Consider the following 27,557-nt stretch of genomic DNA (forward strand, 5'->3'; position numbering starts at 1 on the left):
AACTTGCAATGGTGGTTCTTTGAGGAAACATTTGCATAGATTTTGTTTTTAAAAAAAAAACTATTTTCAAGCCACTTTTTTTCTCCCTATCAAAAGAGCTTGTTTGAGAGGCGGAGTTGTCGGATGCAAATTAACCTCTGATCACCACGCCCCCTTACTCTGACTAAGCGTTCGCTCCCACCCGCCAGAAATGTTTTGTCGTTTTGAGCTTTCTTGCTTTTATTGTGCACTATGGACATCCGTTTTGAGTGACTCCCGCCACAACACAACGTCCAAGGCGATATAGCCGGGTCAGCTATATCGGGCTTTGTAGTCGGCACGGAGGCAGGAGGCGAAGATGTGGGCGGATGAATGCGAGGATGGAAGCCCGGCTGACTTACAGGTCTGGAACTATACAGGTTGAACTTCTGTCCAGTCTAATTTTCTAATGCTAGGTCCTGGACGTATACGTGTGTATGTTGACTGACCATTAAAGGCTTTTCTATTCCATATCGTAAAATTACTCTACTGCACCAGCCCTGCTTTGAGTTATGAACAATAGAGGCTAAAGGCTACAAAATACGCCACGAGCGACATCGCTAACGCAGTAACGGATTATATAACTTAGTCGTCCATTGCCGAACACAAAAGGCACCGTTCAATTAAGTTGTTTATAGGAAACTAATTCATTATTTTGTCTTACACTAGAAGGCTAAGCTAACTACACAACAGATGAAGCTATTGTCGCTAATGAACTATTCACATGTTTTAACGTACTTATACTTACTGTTTCGTTGTCTCCTCCGTTGCCATGAATAATTGGCACAGAGCCGGTAATTAAAAGTATCCATCCATCCAGTCATCTTCTTCTGCTTATCTGAGGTCGGGTCAGGGGGGGGAAGCAGCCTAAGCAGGGAAGCCCAGACTTCCCTCTCCCCAGCCACTTCGTCCAGTTCCTCCTGGGGGATCCCAAGGCGTTCCCGGGCCAAACATAGTCTTCCAAAAGTGTGCTGGGTCTTCCCCGTGGCCTCCTACCGGTCGGACGTGCCAGAAACACCTCCCCAGGGAGGCGTTTGGGTGGCATCCTGACCAGATGCCCGAACCACCTCATCTGGCTCCTCTCCATGTGGAGGAGCAGCGGCTTTACTCTGAGCTCCCCCCTGATGACAAAGCTTTTCACCCTATCTCTAAGGGAGAGACCCGCCACCCGGCGGAGGAGGCTCATTTCGGCCGCTTGTACCCGTGATCTTATCCTTTCGGTCATAACCCAAAGCTCATGACCATAGGTGAGGATGGGAACGTAGCTCGACCGGTAAATTGAGAGATTTGCCTTCCGGCTCAGCTTCTTCTTCACCACAACCGATCGATACAGCGTCTGCCTTACTGAAGACGCCGCACCGATCCGCCTGTCCATCTCACCATCCACTCTTCCCTCACTCTTGAAAAAGACTCCCAGGTACTTTAACTCCTCCACTTGGGGCAGGGTCTCCTCCCCAACTTGGAGATGGCACTCCACCCTTTTCCGGGCGAAAACAATGGACTCGGACTTGGAGGTGCTGAGTCTCATCTCAGTCGCTTCACACTCTGCTTCGAACTGATCCAGTGAGAGCTGAAGATCCCGGCCAGATGAAGCCATCAGGACCACATCATCTGCAAAAATCAAAGACCTAATCCTGCGGTCACCAAACCAGAACCCCTCAACGCCTTGACTGCGCCTAGAAATTCTGTCCATAAAAGTTATGAACAGAATGGGTGACAAAGGACAGCCTTGGTGGAGTCCAACCCTCCCTGGAAACGTGTCCGACTTACTGCCGGCAATGCGGACCAAGTTCTGACACTGATCATACAGGTAGCGGACCGCCACAATCAGACAGTCCAATACCCCATACCATCTGAGCACTCCCCACAGGACTTCCCGGGGGACACGGTCGAATGCCTTCTCCAAGTCCACGAAGCACATGTAGACTGGTTGGGCAAACTCTCATGCACCCTCGAGGACAGTGAAATTCACAATTCCGGAAAAAAAAACGCACTTCTTATTTCTAGACTGGAGGTTTGAATCGTGTCCTCAGTTGATTAATACAACCAATAACAGCAGTTTCCTTCTTCCAGTCTATCTTGGCCACTTTATCTACACCAGTGGTCCTCATCCCCCGGTCCGGGTGACCTGTAGCGGTCCGTGACGCAGAGAAACATTAAATAATTTATAAAGGACTGCATTTTCTCTGGCGTAACTTTTGCCTGGCCCCCTAGACACAACAAAAAGCTTGTTTATAGATGTACAATAACACTCCTCATAGTAAGTCGCCATTTGTTCTAGCTTTGTGACATGACACAATGCACATTAATGGACATATGAAATATACATGTGACAGATTGTAGCAAAGGCTGATTTCCATCTGCATCTCACTGCAAAGAAACCAGCCCAGGGCTCCCACTAATTCAGCGTTCTTTTGACTTGTATTTTTCATGCACTTTTTTTTGCTGCATTTATCTTGCACAAGTGGAATGATGGTCCCTGAAAATATTAAACCAGTCTGCGGTGCAAAAAAGGTTGGGGACCACTGATCTACACTACAGATGTGCGCGCATTTGACTGAAAAGGGAGTTTGAGTAGATTTGTACCACACTTAGATAATCTGCTGACAATGTTTTTTTTTTTTAAATTGCAATCTAACCATTTGGAAGAAGTAGGCAGGAAGGTAAGATTGTTTTGATAATATCTCTTCAATGCCTCCGCGCTTTGATTATACATTTTCAAGACTTGTGTAGATCTTAAATGCACTATTAGTCACCAGCAACCAATAAGTAACAAAAGTTGTTTTTGCATTTTGCATTTTTTAGCAGACACCGCTATCAAATTATGCAACTGGTAGCTTTTTTTTGGCACACCGGTCCTTCACTATTATTCTCTCTTTGATAACCAGTATCCTTTGTAGTGGACATTTTGTTTTTGGTTTATTTTTTCAGGGTTACACATTTCAGTATTAAATAAAGTCCCGTGTCCACTTTGGGGGGGGGTTTAAAATGTCATGCAAGTATCTGCCAAGTTCCTCTGGGAGTATTCTAGTATTTTTAGGAATTTTCTGCAAACTGTTAGTATCAGGCCATAATTTTAAATAGCCTCAGTGCCTTCCCAAATTGACTACCACACTTTCCACTTCCTGGAAATGACTATTGTAATTACCCACTATTTCTTTTTCCAAATTGTAAAGTGCAACCACGAGAGTTGGTCCCTCGTCTTCTGCAAAGTTGCCAAGATGCAGATTGAGTGTAGTTAGTATCCCTCGCTGCATTCTCAACATTTGGGGCTTAAGTGCGATATCCTGGATTTTCCTATTTATGGCAATAGAGGAGACCATGAAATGGTAAGTAAAAGTAGGTTAAAAATGTGTGAATGGTTCATTACCAATGTTAACTTGATTTGTTGTGTAGCTGCCTTAGCCTTCTAGTGTAAGACAAAATAAAGAATGGGTTTCCTATTATGCACTTTATTTCTTGCACATTTTTTTCCAAAGATCCTATTAGGACCTTCCCTTTCAGGAGGGAAGAGTCCACCCGGGTTCTTTAGGTCTGAGGCTGCTTGAAATAATGAGGTGACTCGAATTGAAGATTAGTAATTTATTGTAAACAAAAAGTACCTACTAAAGTTCGGAGCATTCTCTAAAATGGTTGCCGTCCTCACGTGCTTTTGTTTACTTTTGCTGGAGATCGAAACTGAAAGATAATTGGGAGTGTGTGTCGGGCTCACCCGCATTCTTCTCAACTCTCACTTCCCGCAACGAGTACATCCTGACACCAATAAAACAAGTGAGAATAATGTGTGTATGGATGAGAAAGAAAGTGAGATCTTTGTGTTTATCTCTTCAAGCATAACGAAAGCCAAAGCTACTAACTTATTTCATTTTGTTGAAAGATAGTGAAATATTCCTCTAACAATCCTTATGAGACAACAAAGTCAAACGGTGGTTGGACCCCCAAAAGTCTTCTGGGTTATGCCTGAGAATCCGTTGGGTGTGTGTATGAGGACATGGACTGATCTCGATGCTGACTGCAGCCTGAATAACCTCAATGGCGGAGCTTCTGGTTGTGCAGTCGCATCAATAGGTGGAGATGTTGCAGAGGGGACTTAATATCTTTTTCAAAATGTTCAAAATGCTGAGTACAACTTTGCCAGCACTGGTGTGCCTTTTTTATTCTGACAATCACCACCCAAAGACTACCAAATTATAAGACTCAAAAGTACCAGAAGACTTCAATGGAGGCGTAACAGCTTCAGAAATAAAGAGCACATATTTTCAAACTTGCGAAGCTAGTTTCCCTCTATTTAGCTCCTAAACTTTCTGTAGTTAGCAAGTAAACCGTGTGGAGTTAACCTGGTTCACATGCGTCCCATTAAGACTTCCAATCTGGCCTGCTGGACCTTCTACATAGTTTTTTTTAGACCTTTAACATCAAAACTTTAGCCGCCATTATGATCTGCAGTGCTGTTTTTAAATTACCGTAAGTCTTGAACTGCGCTTTTGAGCATTTTAGTAGTTTTTACGGTAATTATGTCACGAGTGTGTGAATGTTTGTCTATCTGTGTTGGGCCTGCGATGAGGTGACGACTTGTCCAGGGTGTACGGCGTCTTCCGCCCGATTGTAGCTGAGATAGGCACCAGCGCCCCCCCATGACCCCGAAGGGAATAAGCAGTAGAAAATGGATGGATGGATGGACGTCACAGCAGCTCAGACCAGGAACAAGGCGGAGTGGGCGGGGTTTATTTTCAGAGCAGCCAGCCCCAAACGCGTGTTTCAATAACAGATGCGGAAGCAAGTTTTTTACGTGGTAATATATGATATTGTAGATGTTTATTACCCTTTGCATTCATATTTTGCTGTTTGTTACATTTTTGTTGTTTTGCTTGATTGTAAAAGATGTCTATGGAGGAGCTGGTCTGAGAATCAGAAGACTTTTTATTGCCATTGTTTGAGAACGGGTTCACAGACTAGGAATTTTACTTGGCGCAATTGTGCAACATATAACACAGAATACAGAAAAGTAACAGATGTTCATATTCAGTGTTTTATGGTTCATAGTTGATGTTGTAAATCCTACTTTCTTTATTTTTATGTACTTTTTAGGTGTCCCATTCAGTAAAAACTGTAAAATTCCATTCCGTTTTTTTGAGGTGGTCTGTCATAAGTTTTTTAGAACTCTGTCGGACAAGGGACCCAAACACACATACTGTACAGTAGACTTTTACAGCTAAACGTTTTCATGTCATTTATACACACATACACATTGGCCCCCCATACACATTTTTTTTTCTCTCCATTTGGCCCCCCATGTCAGAATATTTTCCCAGCTCTGGCGTGGAGTGATCCCTTTCTCCCAGGCTCACATTTAGAACAGCCCTGCCCTGCCATGGCATCTTCTATAGTTTAGCAATGGATTAGTCCAATAAGTCAATTTCCTAACTTGTGAGTTGCATGTGATTCCACGGACGTGCTGAGGAGTTTTTATTAGGAGCTGGTCTGTCAGTGGATCTCACGTGTGGTTCATAAGAGCAGCTTTAATGAAGTCCGAGTGGTCCTCAGTCAAGCCAAGTAGTAAGATACTAAAATGAAGAATTATTGGTATTTAAAAAAAATTGAAATAAAGTATGAATAGTTTATACAACGGCACGACGACTGTGGCAATAATCACAATTATCTCGACTGCTATAGAAATCACGATAACGCAAATGTTCAATAATTTGAAAAAGCGAGTATATATTATACCACCAAAAATCGACTTTAAAAAATATAAAAGAATAAACACAAATCTCATAGCAGTTTTATCACATTTCTTTGTTCTGTTTGTAAAAGAACAGTGCATAAACAAAACAATATACCATAAGTACACAATTATGAAATACTTAGTCATCTTTCTCTCTTTCTTTTTTAAAATGTTTTCAGATGTTTATCATAATTCTTCTTTGTACTTTGTGAACACTTGTAGTTTGAACAGTCTCTTTAAACTGAATCATGTTAGTGCTGTTTGATTTCCTTGCTTAATCTATTCTATAATTGAATTCCATATACTGAAATGCTAAAGGTCTTAAGTGTTGTACGTGCATACAAGTGTTTTAAATGAGATTTTCCTCTGTGATATTTCTCCTCTTTTGTTGAGAAGAATTCTTGTACATTGTAGGGCAGCAAGTTATAGTTTGCTTCGTACATCATTTTAGTTGTGTGCAAATGCACATTTTGATTTAATAAAGTGTATGTTCTCTATATCCAACATTATGAATAATTCTAACTGATCTTTTTGCAACACAGTTAGTGAATGAAGTGTACTTTTGGAATTATGGCAACACTAGCGAGCAGTAGAGAATATGGAGTCATTTTTGGTCCCGAAAATAGTTTTGCTTTATTCATTATTGTTTCTTGCTACTTCATGTTGTATACTTTACATGAGGTTTCCAGATTATTTTATCGTCTATTACTACATACATGAATATGTGTTACTTTATACTTTCAATGTCTTCTCCGTCTATTTTGTGTTTGACTTTCCCTTCTGCTGTTACCAAATATTATTTTAGTTTCGCTGAGATGCAAAGAGTCTGTTTTTGTTAAACCATCTTTTTAATTTGTTAACTTCTGTTATTTGTATTAGCTTCTGTGTCTTCTCTCCTAAACAAAATACAGTTGTTTCATCTGCAAGTATTGCTACCTGTAAGTCTTTTGTAATTGTACAAATGTTGTTTATTTTAATATTGAACAATTTTAATTCCAGTTTTGATCCCTTGGGCATGCCACAAGATATTTATTAGCTCTGCAGATGCTGTAGTTATAATTTAAAAGCGCAACGGATATAAACACGAATATTCATTAATTATATATATTATACCACCAAAAATTTACTTTAAATATAATTTAAAGAACAATGGATGTCAATAATTTAAAAACGTGTATATATTGTACCACCACAAATCAACTTTAAATATATTTTAAAATGACAGATATAAATTCAAAATTAAAACAAGTAAAATAATAATAGTAACGCTAAAAAATCAAGTCACAATACAATATAATACAGAGAACTCAGTTTTTCCATTTTAATGATCTAAAATGTCGTTTTTTGTTTTTTTACCTTTTTAGACTTAATGTACTACCATAGAGTGTGCGCTTGTTGTGTTATAAACAATGCAAAAATCCTCACATGTGTTTGTGCAATACATCTTTGGACCATTTTGACAAATGTTTGAAGTCAAAGAACAACATTTATAAAATGTCTTATGCTTGTGTAAGGTACATTTTTGAAACTTCCAGTATATTTTTTTGGGCGCAGTCAGACCCGACGTTGGGCACAGCGCTTTTAATGTGAAGGGGGAAGTGTGCTGTTATTCTGAGTGTGACGAGTAAATAGTCGACTTGATGTTGTTTAATTGGCCAATTCTGTGACTCTGTCGAGTCTGACTGCGCCCCAAAAAAATATACTGGAAGTTTCAAAAAAGTACCTTACACAATCACTATCTTTTTTGTCTGTGAATGAATAGGCAAGCTAAGAACTGTGTCAAATACTAAGTTGCAACCATGGTGAGATCCCAAACTTTTAGTAGATGTGCTCTTTTTTCACTCATGTTTACTCGTACGTTTCACTGTCACAAGATTAGGAATTTGCATGCACGTTGCGTGGCCCATTAATCGTTTTTTACAATTATGATAAAAAATCAAAATGTGATTATATGTCCTGTCCAACCCTATTATATAGTAGAGGGAGAGACGCATAAGCCGCAGTCCTCCGGAATGGAGGGTTTTGGGATCACGTGGTTATCACTGCATTGAATTGTTGCTCATTATGCCCCCGTTGTAGTAATAGAAGTTTTTGCTGCTGCTATTGTTGTTGCGACCTTTGAGTACACTTTGAAGGCACAATCCATAGACATCTTGTAAGTAGACGCAGCATTGGCTGCTGTGACGTGAGAAATTGGGCAGCCATCTTGAAGTGGTGATGAGGAGCCGGAGAGCAGCCTAAACTGACAGTTGACAGGTAGAAAACAAAGATGCTAAATTGACAGTTGACAGGAAGAAAACAAAGATGGTGTTCAGCGTTTTCCTGCTCAACTGAGCAGACTGTTGAAAATAGGAATCGGGGAATTACTTTTCACAAGTAAGATTTAACATGAATTGATTAACGTGGACCCCGACTTAAACAAATTGAAAAACTTATTCGGGTGTTACCATTTAGTGGTCAATTGTACGGAATATGTACTGTACTGTGCAAACTACTAATAAAAGTATCAATCAATCAATCAAAAAACATGAACGTACCATTGGTTGTATTTTGTGAAAAGAATATTACCACAGTTGAGAAGGAGCAAACCGCTAGCAAACAAAAGTATGACCATAATAGAATTGCTTGTCAATTAAATTAACTACATTTAAAAATGTCATACTTGAATAATATAAAGTTGAAATAAATGATGAAGATCAAGATTGTAAAAGCCAAGAGTGGATAATGTTAGGACCACAGTCCAGATTGTGTAATATTTTAGCTAACTAGACAATCAGATGGACAGTGGCTATACAGTATTATACAAATCTAAACTTAGTCTAGCTTTCCAACCCAATTTTTATGTAGGATATATGCATGTGTATATTATAATAATAATAATAATAATAATATTAGTACATTGTATTTGGTATAGTGCTTTACAGGATAAGAAAAATAGTATGAAACAGTTCAAAATAATAATATAAATTACAGGAAATATAAAAGCAGTACATTGTAAAATACATAATACTGTACATTTACAAGACAGGACATTACAAGACACAGAACACTAATCACTGGTTAAAAGCAGATCTGAAGAGGTTTATATATATATATATATATATATATATATTATATATATATATATATATATATATATATATATATATATATATATATATAATATAAAGTAATAATATTTTTTCTTCAACTTAAAAATAGCTTTTCTTCCCACTTCTCTGGGATTATATTCCCAGTTTTGATCTCAGACATCTGGTCATATTCTATTACTGTTAAGCCAACTATGAATAATAAAACACGTGTCCTTTTTATCATAGCTCTAGGTATGACAAAAAAGCGTGTGAAAATGAGTGGTATTCAGTGAGTTAAGATGAATTAAATGCGCTGACAGTTCATTTCTCCTGCCAAATGAATTGCACTGAGTGGAGTGGATCACCACTCCAAGATGGCGGCCTCGCGTCTCGTCAGCGCTAGCGCTCCATGCTGCGTACCCTTAGAACATGTCTATGGTTCAATCGGCCAGGTACCTGCGTTGCAATGTATAATAGCCTCAATAACAGATCATTAATCCTTCCTTGTAGAAAAAGTGTGTGGGGGCAATAACCGTCCAATCCCTAATAATAATACTCATGAAGACCTTGCATTTAATGGACATGTTTTGGCCCAAAGTAATAAAAGATGTCATTTTCTGACTCCCCTCAGCTGCCGACCAGCGACGCGGAGCAGAATGGGTCGTATGAGGGAGCCGTGGCCATCCTGGATGCCGGAGCTCAGTACGGCAAGGTGATTGACAGGCGGGTGCGGGAGCTGTGCATACGCTCGGAGATCCTCCCCCTGGAAACCCCTGCCTTTGCCATTCGAGAACAAGGATACAGGTGGGCATGTGACCATGTGCTCTCACACTAGTACTCTCGGTGCGGTTCCTTTGGTCAGGTGTAAGCAGCCAAGACCAAATCTAATAAGTCAAGACCATCTATGTGGAAGAGGTTGAATTTTCAAACTGTGTGTATCTACCTCTCTTCCATACACCAATAATTTGATAAAGTAAGCAGGTGAGACCCTGAAAGGTCATAATGTTGACAACAGGAACTTGAAACTGACTTACGCTCCTGCATAACTACACCCGCTCGCTCCTTCCCCTCCAAAGCCTCCTGCTTAGCTGGATGCACTGCAAAAACTGAAATCTAAGTAAGATTAGATATCTCAAATAAGGGTGATATTTGCTTATTTTCTGTCTGATAAGATCATTCTTCTCTCTTAGCAGATTTTATGTTCGTGTTTTACTTGTTTTATGTGTTTTGGTCCTAAATGATCTCAGTAAGATATTACAGCTTGTTGCTCAGATTTTATGACCTATATTGAGTAAAACCTGCTTGAAACTAAAATATCAAGTGTTGCAAAGCTGTGTCATCAACACTCACGAGTATAAAACTGCTTTTTCAAAGTAATCATTTGTTATTTCAAGCATGAAATAAAAAACCATGACTTTGACACAATTGTGTCCTAATTCAATCAATCAATGTTTATTTATATAGCCCTAAATCACAAGTGTCTCAAAGGGCTGCACAAACCACAACGACATCCTCTGTAGAGCCCACATAAGGGCAAGGAAAAACCCACACCCAGTGGGACGTCGGTGACCGTGCCAAGGATGACTGAGAAACCTTGGAGAGGACACAACGGTGGCTTATTTTCAGTCTTTTTCATTAACTTCAAATCACATGCCTGGTAAACATTTTAACGATTCAAGATTTTATATATATATATATATATATATGGTTTATTTGAAATAAGGACAGAAACATAGATATCTGAAACAGTTATCTAATGTATGCATCATAGTGCCAAAGCTAATTTACAACACTTGACCCCAACAACAACACAGATCTAACATCATTAAAAATAGGAAAATAAAAATATGGCAAAGACGAGTCAATAATAATGAGAATAGTAAAAATACAGATAAAGTGCCAACTAGATAAAAAAACAATTAGAAAAAATGAGTAAAAACTAAACATGGGAACACGATAGTTGCTGAACTGGCCACAAATGTTTGTTTTTTGAAAGTGAAAAGTGCAGGTATACTTTTTAAAGTGTCAGGTAGAGAGTTCCATAGTTGTGTTCCTTTTTATTGAAAAGGCAGTCTGGGCAAAAGATGTTCTACAGAATGGAACGCAACAGTTGCCTTTTGACGTTGCTCGGGTGGAAGATATGCTCCCTATTTGCAGTCTTGTTATTGCCTTGCAGAGCAATTGGGGAGCACAGTTATCTAAACATTTAAAAAAGTGTTTGACTGTGTGTAGCAAAATAAAATTGGTAAAGCTTAAAATAATGTATTTGGTTCAAATTTGAAAATATAAAATTTAAAATATCACAATTGTCTGTTTATGCAGGCAATTGTAAGCATTAGAGTACGTGTATAGTTAGTCAGTTTTAAGCAGCATAAAAAGTATTACATTAGATTTGCTCGTACCAGCAGGAACCTTGATGTAAGACTATTTTTAAAGGAAGTTTATTTATTTTCTATTTGCCTGCTAGTTGTCAGTTGATCATTTACATAAATGAACGAAGGACTATTTTGCTCCATGTTGTTTATTTCTGTTGTTTCACTCTTGTGGACGCTCTTGTGCACCCCCCCCCCCCCCCCCCCCCCCCACACACACACACACACACACACATACACACACACACACACACACTAACACTAACCAATTGGACATGGGTACTGTGCCACATTTTAGTCCACTTGGAAATGTCACCATGTGACCAGTAACTGCACCATGGGGAAGTGGATTGGGGGGGGGGGCAAACTACACGTGTTGGAAGTACCATTAGCGCAAAGACCATTTGTACTTATGTTCCCTTGTGTTTTTCCTTCTTTTAGGGCAATAATCATTTCAGGGGGTCCTGCGTCCGTGTATGCAGAAGACGCACCGTGGTTTGACCCCGCTATATTCACCATCGGAAAGCCTGTCCTGGGGATTTGCTACGGAATGCAGGTATGCACAAGTTGTGGGGCTACTTTGTGATTAGGCAAAAGCATTGATTCATACAAGGAGGCCGATTATTATTCAAGCTGCGGAGCTTAAACTCCAGCATGATTCCTGGCTGCTGTTCTGCTCCCGTGGCTCAGCTGGGACTTCCATCATCATCATCATCATCATCATCCTCTTCAAGGGCACATTGAGACTAAGTGAGGGAGATAAAAGCATAATTAGCTCCCTTCTCCCAGGCAGCATGGAGGCGGAAACTGGCAGCTCCCTGTTCTCAAGCATGTTTCCACCGACAGACGGGACACACGCCGGATTGTAGTCAGCTGGAGGCGTGTCTTAATGAAATTAAACGATGGATGTCCGCTAACTTTTTGCAACTCAACGCCAAAAAAACGGAAATGCTGATTATCGGTCCTGCTAGACACCGAACTCTATTTAATAATACAACTCTAACATTTGACAACCAAACAATTAAACAAGGCGACACGGTAAAGAATCTGGGTATTATCTTCGACCCAACTCTCTCCTTTGAGGCACACATTAAAAGCGTTACTAAAACGGCCTTCTTTCATCTCCGTAATATCGCTAAAATTCGCTCCATTCTGTCCACTAAAGACGCTGAGATCATTATCCATGCGTTTGTTACGTCTCGCCTCGACTACTGTAACGTATTATTTTCGGGTCTCCCCATGTCTAGCATTAAAAGATTACAGTTGGTACAAAATGCGGCTGCTAGACTTTTGACAAGAACAAGAAAGTTTGATCACATTACGCCTGTACTGTATATACCTTTATATACATATATACTTATACTGTATATACCTTTATATACATACATATATACCTGCACTGGCTTCCTGTGCACTTAAGATGTGACTTTAAGGTTTTACTACTTACGTATAAAATACTACACGGTCTAGCTCCATCCTATCTTGCCGATTGTATTGTACCATATGTCCCGGCAAGAAATCTGCGTTCAAAGGACTCCGGCTTATTAGTGATTCCCAAAGCCCAAAAAAAGTCTGCGGGCTATAGAGCGTTTTCCGTTCGGGCTCCAGTACTCTGGAATGCCCTCCCGGTAACAGTTCGAGATGCCACCTCAGTAGAAGCATTTAAGTCTCACCTTAAAACTCATTTGTATACTCTAGCCTTTAAATAGACTCCCTTTTTAGACCAGTTGATCTGCCGTTTCTTTTCTTTTTCTTCTATGTCCCACTCTCCCTTGTGGAGGGGGTCTGGTCCGATCCGGTGGCCATGTACTGCTTGCCTGTGTATCGGCTGGGGACATCTCTGCGCTGCTGATCCGCCTCCGCTTGGGATGGTTTCCTGCTGGCTCCGCTGTGAACGGGACTCTCGCTGCTGTGTTGGATCCGCTTTGGACTGGACTCTCGCGACTGTGTTGGATCCATTGTGGACTGAACTTTCACAGTATCATGTTAGACCCGCTCGACATCCATTGCTTTCCTCCTCTCTAAGGTTCTCATAGTCATCATTGTCACCGATGTCCCACTGGGTATGAGTTTTCCTTGCCCTTATGTGGGCCTACCGAGGATGTCGTGGTGGTTTGTGCAGCCCTTTGAGACACTAGTGATTTAGGGCTATATAAGTAAACATTGATTGATTGATTGATTGATTGATGTCAAACTAAAACCATTTCTGCCCACTTTGTCATTTCCAGATGATGAATAAAGTCTTTGGTGGCACAGTACACAAAAAATGTGTCCGGGAAGACGGCGTGTTCAGTATTGGAGTGGACAACACCTGCTCGCTCTTCAGGTAATCATGTCTCTTGGTTCTCATATTTCCTAAACATGTCACTGATGGTCTATACCTGCTGGATGTCATCTCATCAGAGGCCTTCAGAAGGAGGAAGTGGTTCTGCTCACCCATGGAGACAGTGTGGATAAAGTGGCTGATGGCTTTAAAGTAGTGGCCCAATCAGGACATATCATTGCTGGTGAGTGTCAGAGATTTGACTTGGTCTAAACTAGGGTTGTACAGTATAGCATCACGGTACTATACTCTGTTTGAAAAGTACTGGATCACAATTTTTTGACGGGCATGACAGCGCTTCGTCATGACATTGCTGGTTTTACAAGCAGAGGAGCATGTTCGGCAGCGCGCACACAGAGTACTTACAAGCAGACACTGTCTAGACAGAAAAGAGAGAATGGACGCATTTTGCTGTAAAAAGTAAAGATAAAGGTGAAGTTATAACACTGAAATGCCCTAAGGAAGAGGTGCTTTAAAACATGGCTAGCTCGCTAGCAGCTAACATCCATTCGCAGCTGGGAGTGTTTTAGCTAATTCTAAATCACTAATCCTCGCCTCAACGGCCACAAAGTAAGTTTTCTTATAAGTATTATTATCAGTGGAGGATGAGGAATAGCTAAACATGCTTCACTACACACTGTAGGAGGATACAATAGCTCACCGGCGTCACCGCTAACAAAAGCTAGCGCACTACAATGTAAATAAACGCCATTTTTGCATCTACACCTGACCTCTACTGTAATGATACCAACTACAAGAGCATATCTAGTGATAGTACTATGTCAATATTTTTTTATTGTCACAAAATTGTTTTTCCTGAATACATGAGGACTTGGAATATGACCAATGTATGATCTTGTAACTACTTGGTATCAGATCGATACCTAACTTTGTGGCATCATCCAAAACTAATGTCAAGTATCAAAGAAGAGAAGAATAAGTGATTATTACATTTGAACAGAAGTGTAGATAGAACATGTTAAAACAGAAAATAATCAGATATTAACAGTAAATGAACAAGTAGATTAATAATCCATTTTTACAGTTTGTCCCTCCATAATGTAAACAAAATAATAGGTGTATAAATGACACAATATGTTACTTTGTACGTCAGCAGACTAATTAGGAGTATTTGTTTGTTTACTTACTACTAAAAGACAAGTTGTCTAGTATGTTCAACATTTTATTTAAGGACTAAATTGCAACAAGAAAGATAAGTTTAATGCACCCTCAGATTTTTTTTGTTCAAACAAAGTCAATAATGCAGTTTTTTTGTGGTCCCCTTTATTTAGAAAAGTATCAACATACATTTTGGTACCGGTATAGAGAACACCCTAATGTGTATATATTGTATCTGCTGAAATGGCAAATATCGTCTCGGACAATCAGTTGGAGACGATAGTTAGGACTATCCTTTGATAGCGTCACGGCGACTGGCCCTCTCCTGCTCACGTGTTTGGGCCAACAGGTATCGCCAACGAACAGAAGAAGCTGTACGGAACTCAGTTTCACCCCGAGGTGGACCTGACGGAGCGAGGCATAGACATGCTTCGCAACTTCCTCTTTGAGATAGCGGGGTGCAGCAGTAACTTCACCGTACAGAACCGCCAGCAGGCCTGCATCAGTGACATCAGAGAGAAAGTCGGCAAGTCCAAAGTGCTGGTGGGTGAACGCGCGTGACGGGTCAAATGTCTATGCTGGTAGCGTCCTCAAGTCGAGTGTGTTCGCCACTCAGAAACATAACGACGACATCAGTGGAGCCAATGAAACTCTCACAGTGAAATATTTCTCTGGGGAAAGTGTCATGTGACTTCTAAGTGCCTTTTGAAAGTGGGCTTCATCTCGGGGGAGTGTGAAGGATGTAAAGGAGAGCTGCTTTGCTCGTCACGTTTGATCGAAATGTTGGCAGTAATGTCAGCCCAGATGTTGTCTTTACAAACACATTATTACAATCACCTGATGCAGGCGTCTGTCATGGTTTGTAAAGTCGTGTAAAATACATTTTCTGACTGGTGATGTCTTCCAACACACACCTTGTCTAAATATCCCTCAAATTGTCCCAAACCGTGATGCAAAATATTTTGTGTCGATTATATTTTCATGAACTTTTAATAAAGTTAATGTGAGCGTGTAATTGTTAATAAGCGACCCCAGAACTTCTCAACATCTCCTTAAATGTGTCCCGTTTCTTTGTGCTCAGTTGGTGCTTCAGAGTAGTTTTGTCTTTTATAGCTTTTATGTTGTTATTCATAGCCATTTTTTCCTCTATAATCACAAATCCCTCTTTTTTGTCCCTGTAAAACAATCAAAGAATATTTTCTAGGGGTGTAACGGTACACAAAAATCTCGGTTAAGAGCTCACGGTTCGTTCATTTTCGGTACAGTAAGAAAACAACCAAATATACATTTTCTGGTTATGTATTTACCAAATTTGTAAACAATGGCTTTATCCTCTTAACATTGGGAACACTATAATAATTCTGCCCCAAAAATGGAAAAAGCTGTGTGTGTGTGATAGTTTTTTCCGACCGACAATGTAATTTAGAATCTTGATCCGTCTCTTTGCCATACCTGCCAACAACTACGGTTTTCCATTAAACATGATGAAGTTAAAAATGGAAGCTAAGTAGCGAAGCGACTCCACGGGCAGCGGAAAAACCATACGGGAAACATCATTATGATTGGTTTACATCCATGATTGTTTGCTATGATGAGTCACGATTAGTTAAGATTAGGGCAAAACCTTAGGGACAGGAAGAGGGCAGAGGGATTCTCTTCCTTTGATGTTTCTTTTAGCCATGTAGACCACGTCCAGGAAACCCACAATGTGTCTACTTGGCCACATTTGGAGAAATGTATGATAAAACATTCATTTGACAGTTTAACTGCTCTCCACACGGAAGAGGTGGTATACAAATGATTGTGGCAGACATGTTTGCTACAGTATAGCCTGTCTAAATGCTAACTTTCATTTTCACTGCTGTTTCACAACAAGACAGTAGCTGACACTTTGTTCATTATTTCTACTCTTCATATTTTGATATCGAATAGTTGAATCTTTTTGAAACAAACTACAGAACTGCAAGATAGGAAGTTAGCTCATATAATAAACATTGTTTGAACCCCAGATCCCTGGATTATTTTCAGTCTTTTTCATGAAGTCCAAATGACGTGGCTGCTGATGTCAGATGTGGTAGAGGTGTACCCGGTGTTGACTGTCACTTGTGTGGCTTCAGGTGCTGCTGAGTGGCGGCGTGGACTCTACGGTGTGCACGGCTCTCCTCAACAAGGCCTTGAACCAGGACCAAGTGATCGCCGTGCACATCGACAACGGCTTCATGAGGAAGAGAGAGAGTCAGAGCGTGGAGGAGGCCCTCACCAAATTGGGCATCAAACTCAAAGGTAAGCGTGGATGTTTGCAGACTCGCACTAGGCCGCTCGTACCGTGCTGGACTTGGTCGCCATTCCCTCTCCAGTTGTGCCGAAGGAAGGGAAGTGTGCTGTGTTGGCTGGCCAAATGTGTCGTGTTTGAGGTGTATTATTAGCATCAGGGCTGTCCCGATTTGATATCAGCAAAAAAAAAAAACAAGTATTGAATTAAATGTGCTTGCCTGTAAAATGTGTGATCCAAGCAGCCCTGTAGAGTGTTTACTTGCGTGTGATATCATGTGCGATACAAGCAGTCCTGCAGAGTGTTTACTTGCGTGTGATATCATGTGCGATACAAGCAATCCTGCAGCGTGTTTACTTGTGTGTGTGTGATATCATGTGCGATACAAGCAATCCTGCAGCGTGTTTACTTGCGTGTGATATCATGTGTAGGGCTGCAAAGGGGTGGAAACTTTACGGTAAATTTCCGGAAACTTTCTGGAAATTTACCAAGGGAAGTTAAGCTCGGGAAGTTTGGAAATATTGACCATTTTTTGATTATTCAAAGTTGGACACCGTCCATAAGAATGATTGGGAATATATGGGAATGAATGGGGAGTTACAATAATGATATATTATTGGGCACTTGTTTATATGCTGCTGGCATTTTTAACGTAGCTCTTTGCACTGTATTTGCAAATGTACGCCGCCTTTCTGCCTACATTGGTTGTGGTGAAATGTCTCCACACATCTGATGGTGTAAGTGGCATTATTCTCTTTGTATTTATTTATCCTTGTGAAAGACTAATGCAATGCCACACACAGATATAGTTAGCTAAACAATTGGAGTAGTCTTTAAAAATATTTGACTGATGGACAATTGAATAGAAATAGGCTAGATCAGGGGCGCTCACACTTGTTCTGCAGGCGAGCTACTTTTCAATTGACCAAGTCGAGGAGATCTACCTCATTCCTATTTATAATTTATATTTATTTATTTATGAAAGAGACATTTTTGTTAACAAGTTAATGGTGTTTAATGATAATACAAGCATGTTTAACACACATAGATTCCTTTCTTTCATGAAGACAAGAATATAAGTTGGTGTATTTGATTCTGATGACTTGCATTGATTGGAATTAGACAGTGGTGCTGATAACGTCCGCATTTTCAAATGGAGGAAAAAAAAAAGTCCTCTTTTCTGTCCAATACCACATGAAAGTGGTTGGATTTGGCATCTCATTTGTCCAACTTGCATACTCCTTTTTAAACACTTTGTTATGAGAGTAGCATATGTGTGTGGCCCTTTAATGTCTGGCAGCAGGTGAGTGACATCAGTGAGAGTGCGGGTGGGCAAGCAAGTGAGAAAGCGGTCGCTGAGGGCGGGGGAGAAATACATTGGCATCAAACTCCGTAGCTTGCTAGCTTGTGCACGCTAGCTTTCTGAGACTCTTCTTTTGTTAGCACAGGCAGGATGAAACAGGTCTTTTATGGTGAAGACAGGAACTGTGCAGTCGCTCTTTAGAGTTTTGACAGTAGGTACGGCGTCTCTAGAAATAAAATGTGTTTCTCTGCGTCCGCCCTGTTAGTGATTTTTTTTCTTAAGCCAGCGTCATCTCACAAGATCGTCGGGTGCCGAGAATGTCAAACAACTGACAAAAGTGAAGTCTTGGTATGATTGATTGCTCATTTTTATGTATATTTTTTAATGCCTGGCTTGAGATCGACTGACACACCCTCCGAGATCGACCAGTCGATCGCGATCGACGTAATGCCCACCCCTGGGCTAGATGAACTCAATCAGCATGCTAAATCAAACTATTAATGAATGGGATTTAAAATAGAGAAAATTAGCATCACGGCTAACGGAGAAATATTTTGGGTTTATTATGAGACTGTGGTGGTACTGTATTTTTCGGACTATAAGTCGCAGTTTTTTTCATAGTTAGGCCATGGGTGCGACTTATGATTAGGAGCGTTTTATGTGTGAAATTATTAACACATTACCGTAAGATATCAAATAATATTATTTAACTCATTCACGTAAGAGACTAGACATATAAGATTTCATGGGATTTAGCGATTAGGAGTGACAGATTGTTTGGTAAAGGTATAGCATGTTCTATATCAGGGGTCACCTACCTTTTTGAAACAGAGCTACTTCTTGGGTACTGATTAATGCCAAGGGCTACCAGTGTGATACACACTTTAATAAATTGCCAGAAATAGCCAATTTGCTCAATTTACCTTTAACTCTGTTATTATTAATAATTAATTATATTTATCTTTGTGGAAACACTGATCACCTTAATGATTTCTCACAGTAAATATATATAGAAACAGATAAATATATTCCGACTCTTTAAAATTCAACCGAAAAAAAGAAGAGAAAAAATAGCAAATTCAAGTCTTTTTGAAAAAATTAAAAAAATAATTTATGGAACATCATTTGTAATTTTTCATGATTAAGATTAATTTTAGAATTTTGATGACATGTTTTAAATAGGTTAAAACCCAATCTACACTTTGTTAGAATATATAAAAAATTGGACCAAGCTATATTTCTAACAAATACAAATATATTTTTTTTAATTTTAATCATAAGTTTGAAGAAATATTTCACAAATATTCTTCGTCGAAAAAACAGTAGCTACAATGAAGAATTTATTTTTTTTAAATTATTCTTTACAATAAAAAAAATACTTGAACATTGATTTAAATTGTCAGGAAAGAAGAGGAACGAATTTAAAAGGTAAAAAGGTATATGTGTTTAAAAATCCTGAAATCATTTTTATGGTTGTATTTTTTCTCCAAAATTGTCTTTCTGAAAGTTATAAGAAGCAAAGTAAAAAAAAGAATTTATTTAAACAAGTGAAGACCAAGTCTTTAAAATATTTTCTTGGATTTTCAAATTCTATTTGAGTTTTGTCTCTCTTAGAATTAAAAATGTCGAGCAAAGCGAGACCAGCTTGCTAGTAAATAAAGTTTAAAAAAATAGAGGCAGCTCACTGGTAAGTGCTGCTATTTGAGCTATTTTTAGAACAGGCCAGCGGGCGACTCATCTGGTCCTTACGGGCACCACGTTGGTGACCCCTGTTCTACACGTTATTTGAATGACTCTTACCATAATATGTCGCGCTAACATGCCAGGCACCTTCTCAGTTTATTTATAACCTACACTTATTCAGCCTGTTGGTCACTATTATTTATTTATTTTAAATTGCCTTTCAAATGTCTATTCTTGGTGTTGGGTTTTATCAAATAAATTTCCTCCAAAATGCGACTTATACTCCAGTGCGACTTATATATGTTTTTTTCCTTCTTTATTATGCATTTTCGGCAGGTGCGACTTATACTCCAAAAAATATGGTACATGAACCTGGCTAGCTCCAGATATTGGCCCCAAAATCATTTGACAAGTACAGGAACAGCTAGCTAGCTAGCTTGACTGGAAGTCTGCTGGAATAATGTACAGTCATACAGTAACAAGCAATTACACCTCTATTACACTTCAATACCATCCATTTTCTACCGCTTATTCCCTTTCGGGGTCGCGGGGGGCGCTGGCGCCTATCTCAGCTACAATCGGGCGGAAGGCGGGGTACACCCTGGACAAGTCGCCACCTCATCGCAGGGCCAACACAGATAGACAGACAACATTCACACTCACATTCACACACTAGGGACCATTTAGTGTTGCCAATCAACCTATCCCCAGGTGCATGTCTTTGGAAGTGGGAGGAAGCCGGAGTACCCGGAGGGAACCCACGCATTCACGGGGAGAACATGCAAACTCCACACAGAAAGATCCCGAGCCTGGATTTGAACCCAGGACTGCAGGACCTTCGTATTGTGCGGCAGACGCACTAACCCCTCTGCCACCGTGAAGCCCACTTCAATACCATAGATCAAATATATTTACCCTGATAATACCACAAACTTACCAGTCCTTGGGCTCAAATACTAGTGTGGCCTCAATAGCCCTGCTGTAGTGTGTAGCATGCTGGGAATGATCTGTGCATGTAATGGAAGAATGCACTGCACATGTGACGGAGGAATGCACAGTGCAGGGTTGAAATTCTACTGAATTTGCATTAAATCATGTTGTTTTAGCTAATAATCATGCTGCAAGTTGTAGCATGTTGCATTCAATCTTTATTCCCATGGAACGTTTCCAACTTTGAATATTCCCGAAATTTTGCAACCCTAATCATGTGCGATACAAGCAGTCCTGCAGAGTGTGTGCGCATCATTCAACTTACTGTGTGGTGAGCATAATTTGTGTCAAAAAACGCAAACTACAACTCCAACTTAAAGACAGCATAAGCCCATTCCAAACGGTCAATAATAAATAGGTCAGTGTTTTTCACACCTGCCATTGTGTATCTGTTTGACTCTTTTCACTCATTCAAAACTTTTTGTAACAACCCACTCTACAAAATACTGTAAGCGTTGGAAGAACTTTTTTGTCATTGCACTTGGAAAGCACAACTTTGTTTAAGAACAAACATCCAGTGACAGGGTAGACTGATGGGGCGGGAGCCCCGTAAAAAGGTAAACATTGGTAGAGCAGGAGGAGATAAAAGCAAATCCCAAACTAAGGTCCTATGTGGGGGCTCGGTTTGAGACCAGGACAAAAGCTTGAGTCTGCATATTACGACACATAAAATTGCAGACTTTCAATGCAGGGCATCCAGCGCTGCTCTGCTGTCCATCGTACTTGGGAGGTGGGATGGGGCTTTGAGTCTGTGTAGGACTAGTCCATGGGTACGTGTTTGTCCATAGGCTTGAAAGTCTCTTCGTTCAGCATCACGGAACAGAGTCAACATTCCAGGTGTATTTGAAAAGGGGGAAGCGCCTCCTATGATTCATTCTGATATCGTATCGGATCAATAACATGTTTGCCAATATTCAAGGCTCCAATGTGTATCAGAAGTGACAAAGTTGCATTTTGGGCTAATGAAAGTACTCCCTAAGCAAGTCTGTTTCCTGGTCTTCCATTGTTCTCTGAATATGTTCAGTGGTGAACGCCTCACACACCTTCTACAACGGAACAACCACGCTTCCCATCTCGGAGGAAGACCGGACGCCCCGGAAACGCATCAGCAAGACCTTGAATATGACCACCAACCCTGAGGAGAAGAGGAAAATAATTGGAGATACATTTGTGAAGGTAAAGTAGTTTATCTAATTCCCTGGTTGCCAACTTCAAAACATCACACCCGGTGCATGCTGTCACTTCACAGGTGGCCAACGAAGTGATCGGAGAAATGAATCTGAAACCCGAGGAGGTTCTTTTGGCTCAGGGGACTCTGAGACCCGACCTCATCGAGAGCGCCTCCCACCTGGCCAGCGGCAAGGCGGAGGTCATCAAGACGCACCACAACGACACCGAGCTCATCCGCAAACTCCGAGATGAGGTACCTCAAGTGGTTCTCAACCCTGTGAACATTTTTTTAATTCAAGTACCCCCTAATCAGAGCAAAGCCTTTTTAATTGAAAAAAAGAGATAAAGAAGTAAAACAAAGCACTATGTCATCAGTTTCTGATTTATTACATTGTAAAACCGTGCAAAGTATTGCTCATTTGTAGTGGTCTTTCTTGAACTATTTGGGGAAAAATATATAAAAATAACTAAAAACTTGTTGAAAAACAAAACAAGTGATTCAATTATAAATAAAGATTTCTACGCATAGAAGTAATCATCAACTTAAAGTGCCCTCTTTGGGGATTGTAATAGAGATCCATCTGGATTCATCAACTTCATTCTAAACATTTCTCCACAAAAAAAGAAATCTTTAACATCAATATTTATGGAACATGTCCACAAATCTAGCTGTCAACATTGAATATTGCATTGTTGCATTTTTTTTCACAGTTTATGAACTTACATTCATATTTTGTTGAATAATTATTCAATAAATATATTTATAAAGGATTTTTTAATTGTTGCTATTTTTTAGAATATTTAAAAAAAATCTCACGTACCCCTTGGCATACCTTCAAGTACCCCCAGGGGTACGCCTACCCCCATGTGAGAATCACTGATCTAGGAGATATTAGACCAGGCGTGTCCAAAGTGTGAGTTCATTTTTTAGCAGCCCAGCATTGTTAACAAAAATACTGTTAAATAAAATAAGTGTAACACAAGAGCAAACAAGTGAAATGTAACAAAAAGAAGTTGACTCTATTAACACAAAGCTGCCATGCAGGCTGTTTATTTTTTTTAATTTGTCTCTTTTTTTGTCATTGCTCAAATGATAATTAATCGAAATCAGTGTTATATATGATTGACCTGTTCAAGAGTCAATTACTTTACATTTTGGTGGGGGAAAATATTGCATATAACAAAAATGACATAAACCAAACATTAATAAATCATAAAAATGTATAATAGACGGATCTGAAGTTGATTCACAGACTTAAGCGTTGAAAGTTAAAAAAAGAAGTATGACTTATTTTTAACACTTATGAATGGGACCTGTTTGTATCCCCAATAACTTTTGTGTTTTGTTTTTTATTATTTACCTATTTAAGGCTCTGTTTACTTCACATCAAATATGACATTTTCGGGGGGAAAATAACGCATGTTTTAAACTATTAAAACAGGGTTTTCTTTGACAAAAAGGGCATGAAACAAAACAACTTTATTTTGGCAGATAGACCTAAAGTTGATCTCTGGATTGATTGGCTGCATGCATGGGGTTGAAAAAAATACAAATTATAATAATATGATTTGTTTTTAACATTTTAATGGTACCAATACTTTAGGGGGGAACTAATGTATTGTATTGGTTTTGATAATGGAAACTATAAAGTGGAAAAAGTTTGGACACCGCTGTACTCGATGCTGAATGAGCATATTGTTCAAAGAAAGATATTTAGATTCAATGAAGTTGTTGCAATGTCTGCTGCTGTGGAACTCTTCTCTCTTAAAGCAGCACTAAGTAACATTTTAACCTTCATAAAATATTGTCATAACTTTTGGGACGCTACATGGACTTATGAGTTGAATGACAACCTCTGGCATGGCTTAATCAACCAATCAATGTTTATTTATATAGCCCTAAATCACAAGTGTCTCAAAGGGCTGCACAAGCCACAACGACGTCCTCGGTAGAGCCCACATAAGGGCAAGGAAAAACTCACCCCAGTGTGACGTCTACAATGACGACTATGAGAAACCTTGGAGAGGACCGCATAAATTCTTAAAACTTAAGGGGTCTGAATGACTTTTACTGGCACTTACTCATATTGCACATTTGTTTTAAAGTTGAACTATTTCCTCAACAGGACATTTGGCTTTGTAATATTTTTTATTTTCCTCCTAATTGTTACTACTTTGCGGCACTTCTCAGTAGTGAGTCACGAGGCTCTCTCCCCATGCTTCCTGTGTGTTTAAAGCTCTCTGCCGATGTTGGCTTTACTCTTTACTTCACGATGTGATGAGCATGTTGTGAACAGTCAAATAACTTCAAATGAATATAAAAGCTGATTATGGCTCCATAATCTCATAAATCTATTTAGTGGAATTCAATAAGAAGTCCTTTGTTTTTTTGTGTGTGTACTGCAGATATGCCAACATTGTTAATCAGAATCAGAAATGCTTTATTAATCCCTGAGGGGAAATTCAAATGATCAGCACAGTCCCATTCAAGATAAGTGTTTGACCAAAACACTTGCCTTATACTCCATATCTGCTTTCACTGTGCATACGCAGATATTTATGCAAACACATCAACAGAGCGAAGTGTAAACATTTATTTTCCACTGACATTTTCTCTCTGTGGTCCTGAAGGAGAGGGAACACATTCTTTCTCAAACGACTTTTGTCTTTTGCTCAGCTTTTTCTAGAAGTGCCTAGCTCTGCAAGAGCCAAGCATATTCATGATTGTTCCAATGCTTAATGTATGCTTTGTTACCCTTCAGGGGAAAGTCATCGAACCGCTGAAAGATTTCCATAAAGATGAGGTGAGAGCGCTTGGGAGGGAGTTGGGCCTGCCAGAGGAGATCGTCTCACGACACCCTTTCCCTGGCAAGTACACACACACACACACACACACACAGCTACTGAATGTTTTGACAAATGTTTATGCAAGTATTATATCGCCTGAAGCAGGGGTGTCCAAACCGTTTACACTGAGGACCGCTCCCTGAAATATGAAAACATGCGGGGGCCATATTAACATTTTCCCTAATCAAAACCAGTACAATACTTAGATTTCGATGCAACTTCTGTGGACAAACGCATAAGAGACGGGTGACTGTTTTAGAGACTGCTTTGACCTTTTAAAATAGCTTTGTTCATTCTCTCACAGTCCTGGTGTTTCTATCGTTTGTACTTACTCCTGTTTTATAGATTTACCGTATTTCCTTGAATTGCCCCCAAGGCGCTAATTAATTTAAAACCTCTTCTCACTCCGGCGTTTACCAAAGGCATGCGGTAAAGGCAAGCATGTGCTAATTATTTTAATACCTCTTCTCGCTCCGGCGCTTACCAAAGGCGTGCGGTAAATTTAGGCCTGCTCTTATAAATTTAAGTGTGATGTAAGGATACCATCATGAAAAGCACATTTAATAAAACATTTTTTTATTATGGTCTTCCCTTTACTTATAGTAAATGAATTTCATGTGCAGCTCCTTCTAATCAAAGTGAAGTGAATTATATTTATATAGCGCTTTTCTCTAGTGACTCAAAGCGCTTTACATAGTGAAACCCAATATCTAAGTTACATTTAAACCAGTGTGGGTGGCACTGGGAGCAGGTGGGTAAAGTGTCTTGCCCAAGGACACGACGGCAGTGACTAGGATGGCAGAAGTGGGAATCGAACCTGCAACCCTCAAGTTGCTGGCACGGCCACTCTACCAACCGAGCTATACCGCATCGATAACTTGTTTACAGAAGTCTTCCTTATCTTTCTTCAGTTTTAAAAGTCTTTTTGTTTCGATGGAGATCTTCCTTTTATTACCTCCTGCTTCGATTGAAAGTCCAGTTTAGAAAACTGTTTTATTTTAGATATGTAATCCTACATTTTAAAAGTGAAGCAAGAGGAAAAAATAAAGGATCGCTGCTCACTCTTGCTGCTTGTTGTCACTTCTTCTGCAGCCGAGTAGTCGCAAGAAGGATCATTAGCGCCCTCTACCACCAGGAGGCGGGAGTCATTTAATGACTCATATTTGACACACGCAGCTGCGGTATATTAATAAAACATAGCTGCTTACTGTTGTTTTTAGCATATTCAATAGCTTGGACCTTAAATCCTACTGAATAGCTCTTAATCTTCTTCCCTTTTTGTGATTTCAAATGATTGAAATCAGCCTCCTTCATTTTGAAAATGATGACAGGTGAAGTGTCACTCGTGACGTGACAAGTTTGACCCGGTGGAAATTCTAGACATGCGCTAATGAAAATAATATTTTGCGAAACGAGTTTGACCCGTCAGTAATTCTAGGCAGGCGCTTACTATATACCTGGCGGCAATTCAAGGAAATACGGTAACTGTTAAATGTCACTTCTAGTAACCTTGTCACCTCAGAAACCAGAGAATCTGGAAGGACTCTCCCCTCCTAAAAGGGGGAGTCATAATATGAGTGTTGGAGTGAGTTTTGTGAACTACTGTGTGACGTGTTTCTGGCACTTTTGTACCCGTAGGTCCTGGTCTGTCCATCAGAGTCATTTGTGCCGAGGAGCCGTACATCTGCAAAGACTTTGCTGAAACTAATAACATCCTCAAGATCATCACAGACTTCTCTGCAAGCGTCAAGAAGGTCAGAGCATTTCAGATGGTGTCAGAATACATTTAACCACCTTAGCTGAGTTCTATGAAAATGATTCACTGCAATTCATGCACATTGTTGTTTGTAACACAGAAAATATATCAATATAATCTATCTCTCTCAACCTAGGGCTAGACGAATTAACTGCAAACTGTATCACCATATAAGTGTTTTACAGTGGTCAATAATTATTGATATTTTTTATTGCGGCTGGAAAAATAAAGAGCAAGAAAAAAATATATTAAATGTACACATTTTTATTTGAAATGTAATTTCCTCTGAAAATAATCCCTCAGCTATCAAGGCAGAAAGGAAATGTCAACACAAGCATGGAAAACTCTCAACGTCAACAAAATAGTAAAATCACATTGAACATATAACAATAAGCTCTTGAAATAAGGAATGTGTAAGAAATGCTTCACAAAGTGTAAGAAAATTGTGAAAATGTAAACCTAGAGAAACCTGAGAATTATTTTCTGCAGGTTTAGTGCCAGGAAATAACGCCTGTGTAACATTAATTTGCCCTGTTATTCTTATTGAACTATGGAAATTATTTTTTGTTTTTAACAGTAATTATTTAATATTATTATTATATCAGGTGATATCGATAAATATTGACATTTTTTATGACCCATGAATAATGAACAGGAGAATTTTATTTTATTTGAAATGTACCTTCCTCTGATAATAATCCCTCCGCTATCAAGGCAGAAAGGAAATGTCCACACAAGCATGGAAAACACTCAATGTCAACAAAATAGTAAAATCACACTGAACATTTAACAATAGGCTCTTGAAATAAGGAATGTGTAAGAAATGCTTCATAAAGTGTAAGAAAATAGTGTGAAAACGTGAACATAGAGAAACCTGAGAACTATTTTCTGCAGGTCTAGTGGCAGGA

General features: G+C 39.5%; 1 protein-coding gene across 2 annotated transcripts in view; it reads left to right on the top strand.

The window, feature by feature from the left end:
• Positions 1–27,557, top strand: part of gmps (guanine monophosphate synthase) — a 43,604-nt gene that overhangs the window by 3,893 nt on the left and 12,154 nt on the right. For both annotated transcript variants that reach the window (XR_009809342.1, XM_061919318.1), the window contains exons 2-11: positions 9,446–9,618; positions 11,628–11,742; positions 13,415–13,512; positions 13,590–13,693; positions 14,978–15,171; positions 16,746–16,911; positions 21,901–22,052; positions 22,126–22,299; positions 24,809–24,914; positions 26,532–26,647. Coding sequence is in view for 1 of the 2 variants with exons in the window: in XM_061919318.1 (XP_061775302.1) it covers positions 9,446–9,618; positions 11,628–11,742; positions 13,415–13,512; positions 13,590–13,693; positions 14,978–15,171; positions 16,746–16,911; positions 21,901–22,052; positions 22,126–22,299; positions 24,809–24,914; positions 26,532–26,647 (1,398 nt within the window). In the remaining variant the exon portion in view is untranslated. The remainder of the gene's footprint in view (positions 1–9,445; positions 9,619–11,627; positions 11,743–13,414; positions 13,513–13,589; positions 13,694–14,977; positions 15,172–16,745; positions 16,912–21,900; positions 22,053–22,125; positions 22,300–24,808; positions 24,915–26,531; positions 26,648–27,557) is intronic.

Source organism: Nerophis ophidion, linkage group LG13 (assembly GCF_033978795.1).
Source record: "Nerophis ophidion isolate RoL-2023_Sa linkage group LG13, RoL_Noph_v1.0, whole genome shotgun sequence".
NCBI lineage: Eukaryota > Metazoa > Chordata > Actinopteri > Syngnathiformes > Syngnathidae > Nerophis > Nerophis ophidion.